Consider the following 6,000-nt stretch of genomic DNA (forward strand, 5'->3'; position numbering starts at 1 on the left):
GCATTGTGAAACACAGTAATAGCCAATTGTTGGAGTAAGTGTATTATATGCATATTACAGAACCTGGTGGTAAACAGGTCCCCACCCCCCAAAAAAAAGTAAATACATTAGATTTGATATCAGCTCTGCTGCATATGACTGAGCCTCAAGAATGACATCTCTGTGCATATTCCCCCCCCCCCCCCCCCCCCCCTGTGACAGGTGATAGATTTGAGGGTACCTGAGGCCTCTGCTTGTGCTGTGTCTGGCTCTGTGTCTGGCCTTGTGTCTGCTCCCAGCTGCCCCGGGCTCGGTTTCCGCCCATGGACGTCATCATTTACAGTATATACAAATAACAGTATTTACAAAGGGATAACACCTGAGGAGAAATGGATGGGTAAGTGTTACAGTTGACTATGACCCACTTTATGCCAACTACACCTGACACACTAGTTGCTCATAGATCAATGTCGTGTATGGCCTAGCGGGGACAAGAATACCAACAGTGGTATCCAGGAAGATATCAGCAAGCGTCGTTTACAAACATGAACAGTGGCAAGCAGCGCCTTCTCAACCATCGTAAGCCGTAGCTAAAGCGGGATCTCACCCGGGAGTTACCGTAGTAACGTGTGTGTCACTGTACGATTGGGTGATACACACATTGGGTAACGTTACGTTAGAGAACTCAGCTAAGGTACCCCATCATGAGATGAGATGTGTAACGTTACATCGGCTTAAAATATGTTGTCTTACGACACGGTATGCTCATCAAACCAGATGTGCATCGTATCAGATAGTTAAAATAACGATGACAGACAGGTCACAACACATAGCTACTTAACAAGGCAGCTCATTAGTTATCTGCTTGATGCCAAAACTGGTATCGTTGGCGTTTCCTTAATCTTGCAAACGTTACGTAAAGCCCTATTTGGACTAGCCTACGATCAAGCCTGCAGCCAGGGCCCGTCGAACATATTCAACACCATAACCACATGGTCAAAATGCTAGCCAACTTGCTAATACTTGAAGGGAAAACGTCCAGCTTTTAAGTCTCGGTAGGCTTCCGCTTCTCACAGCCTCACCTCATGGCGACAACGAGGCTATCTTAACTACCGCTAGCTAGCTAACGTTAACCAGCTAGGTGCCGAAAGCTGGCTAGAACGTTGTGTGTTGGCAACGTTAGCTAGACAGCGTTAGCTAACAAACGCTACATCGATTCAGAGTTAACCCACCACTATATTTGATTAGCTAACTGTTAACCACCTAGCTAGCTACTACCAACCAACACGGCTAATAATACTGCTTCAATGTTAACTTAGGCGAGGCAGACCAAAAACGCCCACGCCACTCGATTGCCACTGGTTGTTAGCTACTATGCTAACTTAACGAACTAACGTCGTTTCCCATAGCTAGGCAACGTTAGCTAGTTAGCTATGTAGTTAGCAGCTTCGCAAGTTGCACCGCCACTCTGCAATATCTCCCACCAGTCTGACCCCGATGAAATGAGATGGTTGGGCTATCGAAACACAAGACACACCGAGGCTCAATGTAGGCCTGCAGGCCCATCAAATGAAAATAAATAACAGGCGATACTGACCAGAAACCCGGTTCAATGCTAGATATTCTGCAATACAACCGACCAAGTGGTCTCGTTGTCGACCTCCTAGTCGGGATTTAGGACAGGATCTTTTTCCCGAACCCCAAGTTGATACAACTAAATTGAGAAAATATAACGAACCGACTCGCTCACACAATAAGCGAGAGACTCTGAATTTACCTGTTTCTTTTCCACTCTGACACCACGGATAGCTGCGTCACGTGGTTGACAGAGCGCCTCGGGAAACTGGACCCACAACATGTGATCACTGACCACATCACACATTGTCATATTATGAATGTCTGACAATTTTTCTTCCAATGCTACAGATGCACGACACAGATAATAGACCTTTGGCAAACAGACTCATATGACATATAACAGCCTATACTTTGTCAACACAGATATGAATATTTTTTTCTTTTTCGCTTTTCGTTTCTTTTGAATTTGACATTGATCTTAGTGTGTAGATTAGTGTGCATTTCAGTGGAAGGACACTGGCCCAGAGCCATGAATTCTTTATGCCATTGATATATAATCATTTATTGATTGATTTATTATTTTCTGCGCAGCACAGCCCAAGCTGCAACAGAATACTTTATGTAATTTTTCTGTCTGCTACAGTGTAAGCTATTTGACCGACAATATAATGAGAGGCCTTATGGAATATATACTTCCATGCATTAGATTAGTGGCAATTTTGCTTTCTAAACCATTGAACATAATCCATAGCTTGCCTTGTTTTGTCAGGCACTCCTACGCAGTTATTACGGTAATTTGGAGCGTCGCAAAACGTCCTCGCTCGGTCCTCCTCGCTACAGCTCTGAAACTGCGCATTTAACCATGTTTACAGTACAGATTGCCTAGCAATATCCTCTCAAGGCTACAAAGCAAATAACGTTATACACGTTTTAGTCACAAGATAACGTAGCCAATCGATTGGCGCCCCGGCCGGGGGCTAATTCTTTTAAGTTAGCAAACTGGCACTAAATAGAGTCTCTCTATTTCTCTCTAAATCTAGCGTAGCTAACCTGTTAGCCACATAATCAAGCTGGAGACACACTAATACGATAAAGAGAAAATGGCAGAGTCACCGTTATCTGGAGTTAATGTTGTTCTGGTCATGGCGTATGGAAGCTTGGTAAGTAGTAATCTATCTTGGATATTAATCTGTCATCTCATCTGTTTTGAAAAGCTTGTTCCAGGGGGGAGAAGTTGATATGCCCTTGGCCTGCGTCATGTGTTTTGTGCAGGTGTTTGTGTTGCTGTTCATCTTCGTCAAGAGGCAGATCATGCGTTTCGCAATGAGGTCGCGCCGGGGTCCCCATGCCCCCATTGGACACAATGCTCCCAAGGTAGTACTCTTGTTTTCCGCATCTTTTAATGTAGGGTTATGGGAGTTCAGAGAGAGGTCACAAGGCTGTTGTTTGTTGATGGATTACAGTGTTTGAAGGAGGAGATCGACTCAGGACTGTCTAAAGTTCAGGAGATCCGTTTCGAGCCCCGTCTCCTATCAGAAGAAGACGACAGGCTAAAACACGGATCACAGATTAGTGAGTTATGGCTTATTCTGCAAGCTTCTGAAACGCATTGTCTTAACCATTGTCTTATATTCTGTAATGTGACATATAATGTGTTTGTACGGTAATCCAAATTCCAAAGGTTGCTACAACTACCTGTACAGAATGAAGGCTCTGGATGCCATTCGTGACTCAGGTGAGAAACTTATCGTGATACTGACACCCCATTTACACCTGTTTTTTAAATGTGATCTGTATCCGGATACGTTATCTGGATAAGAAAAAATGCATGCTAATGCAAGGTGTAAATGCATCGTGATCAGGATGTGATCAGAACTTCCTGACCACATCTGGATGTAGTTTGGCTCACATTGTGTTCAGATCTCTTTCACCGAATTTACACCTGGTTTTTGGATGCGACCATTATCCAGCTAGATAACTCATCCGGATACAGGTCACATTTAAAACCCAGATGTAAATGGGGTGTGGTACACTGTATCTTTATTAATGCATTTATTATGTTTGTTTTAATCATTCTAACTCGTATTGTATGAATTTAATTCTCCTGACATGCTCTACGTCTGTGATCATTAAAGTGTCATCTTGTCTTTTGACCTCAGGAATCCCCCTGCAGGAGATAAGCCGGTGTCCCAGTGCGTTTACGGGACGCAACTTCAGGAACTGGCTGATGGAGCTGCGCAACTCCCACTCTCTGATCAAGAGCAGCCGCAGCGCACTCATCGACAGCCTACTGGAGGGCTACGACAGCGCCCGCCACGGGACCGGGGTGGGTACAAGTGTGTGTGTGTGTGTGTGTGTAAATTGTGACAGGCGATGACAAGTTTATTATGCCAAACAGTACTTCTGACATTGGTTGTGTTAACATGTTGATTGTGTGAGTTTCACCCTTTGTTTCAGGTGTTTGGAGAAGCTGAGTTTCTGGAATACCAGCAGGCTCTCAATGAACTAGCTGATGTGTAAGTGTTATTACACTATGGTCCTGACTTGAAATTGTGTTGCTGGTCATTTCCACTGACCCATTTTGGCAACTTAACAAGTGTTCAGTCAACATGTGTTCATTCAGACATGGCATGCAATCCCCTCCATTTTCTAAGTGCTCAAAAAGGATGTAGGAAGACCTGTTTCCAATTTTAGAGCAGTACATATTACAGTCCATCTGGCCGTTCTGTTTTTCATTCATCATCACTGCTGATATTTCTAAAACAACAAAATTGGACGGCAGTTGGCAACGTCTCCCTGTATTTTCCTACTCAACTCAAATGTGCACATTTAAATGTACCTTCTGATCCACGGAGTGGTTGTATAGATGGGAGATACTCTGTATTGTAAAACAACTACTTTGATTGGTAAGAACTCACATTGGCTGGTCAAATCCAGAATCTACATACCCATCAGGTCAGTTGAGATGTTGTGTGGCCCACCGAATCATTTATGGAGCACACAGCTTCATTCATTGAAGATGTACAGTATGAGCTCTGTGGTAGTATGGCTGCAGAAGAAGCACCTGGTCGCGCTCTTCAGATTTGACACGGCATCAGTGCTGCACATGCTCACTGGCTTCTTTCAGCTTGTGACACGACAGGCTATCATTTTAAAATATGAATTGGTTCTCGTTTGACATTTCCATATTTCCATTACTATTACCACTACTGCTATTACTAGTCCTACTCCTAATTATACATTTTATTTGTATAGTGCCTTCTAGGGTGCATACACCTCATGGTAACCTGACCTCTCACTCGCTCTGTGTATCTCCCTCTCTCTCTTCCTCCCTCCACCTCTCTCTGTGTATCTCTTTCTTTCCCTCCCTCTCTATATCTCTCTTTCCATCCCTCCCTCCCTCCCTCAGGGTGAAGGCCTATTCCAGCACCACCAGCCTGGACCAGCATCACCAGTCTGCAGCCAAGGACCTGACGGGCTCTCCTGCCCGCGGCACCCCCTCCACCATCCAGGTCACCTACCTGCCCTCCACTGGCCAGCGCAGCAAGAGGCCCAAACACTTCCTGGAGCTCAAGAGCTTCAAGGACAACTACAACACACTGGAGAGCACGCTGTGAGAGAGCGGCTGTCAGAAACCACTATGACCATCTTTCACCAGGGACTGTTGTGAGGAGGGCAGGAGTCAGCAGTTGTGTGTATGCGTGTGCAGCACAAGAGTTGCACAATTACTTGTGAAAGAATGAATTGTAAGAGACTTTATTTTTCAGAGTCTCAGAAGGGGTTTTCGGAGAGCCTCTTGTACAAAATGTTCTTCTGTTGTGCAGAATCCTGAGCTACAAATGAAGTTTGACATTGGCGAAAACCCCTCCATTATATTCAGACAGGGCAATGCCTCAATTGGCATACAATCCCTGTCATTATGTTCAAGTACTCAAAAATGTATCCAGTAGAAAAGATCAGGTTCAATTTTAGAGCAATTCATATTGCAGCCAATAGGTGGCCACATTATGCAGCTACAATGTGCATCATTGTTCATACCACCGCTTTTGTTCTTATTTTGGACCTGATGTGATTGCAGCTCCACCTGGCCAATCTGTTTTTCATCAATCGCTGCACATTTTTGTAAAATTGTCAAAATGGGTGGCAGTCGGCCATGTCTCATATTTTCATACTCAACTCAAATGTGCAAATGTACATTTTGAGCCATTGCATGTTTGTATAATTGTAAGATATTATTTATATTGAATATGATATTGTGATTTGTATTTTTGTGAGGTTGTGTCACTTTTCTGATTCGACATAAATGTACCATGCCATCAGTGTGTTTAATATATCCACTAGGTGGCAGCAGATGGTTAAGCAGGGATGGTAACGTTGCAACAACAGAAAAACTCAAATTACCTGAAAGTCAACTATTGTCAATAGTTGACTTTCAGGTCATTT

General features: G+C 43.9%; 2 protein-coding genes across 6 annotated transcripts in view; one reads left to right on the forward strand and one right to left on the reverse strand.

Moving 5' to 3' along the window:
- The window catches only part of ubap2l (ubiquitin associated protein 2-like), a 41,362-nt gene extending 39,572 nt beyond the window's left edge, over positions 1-1,790 (reverse strand). For 4 of the 5 annotated variants that reach the window (XM_083646479.1, XM_083646477.1, XM_083646478.1 and 1 more), the window contains exons 1-2: positions 1,577-1,743; positions 221-358 (exon numbers count right to left, since the gene is read on the reverse strand). In XM_083646479.1, coding sequence (XP_083502605.1) covers positions 221-316 — 96 coding nt within the window. In that variant the 5' untranslated portion in view covers positions 317-358; positions 1,577-1,743. The other variant, XM_083646476.1, reaches the window with a different exon arrangement.
- Positions 1,791-2,460: 670 nt separating this feature from the next.
- On the forward strand, positions 2,461-5,833 carry LOC310785447 (protein C1orf43-like). The gene is made up of 7 exons (XM_083646517.1): positions 2,461-2,717; positions 2,830-2,931; positions 3,021-3,129; positions 3,239-3,292; positions 3,717-3,883; positions 4,015-4,073; positions 4,967-5,833. Exons 1-7 carry the CDS (start codon positions 2,658-2,660, stop codon positions 5,172-5,174), a joined length of 759 nt encoding a protein of 252 aa, XP_083502643.1. The 5' UTR covers positions 2,461-2,657; the 3' UTR covers positions 5,175-5,833.
- Positions 5,834-6,000: the final 167 nt, after the last annotated feature.

This window comes from Poromitra crassiceps, assembly GCF_964638095.1.
Source record: "Poromitra crassiceps genome assembly, chromosome: 11".
NCBI classification, from domain to species: Eukaryota; Metazoa; Chordata; class Actinopteri; order Beryciformes; family Melamphaidae; genus Poromitra; species Poromitra crassiceps.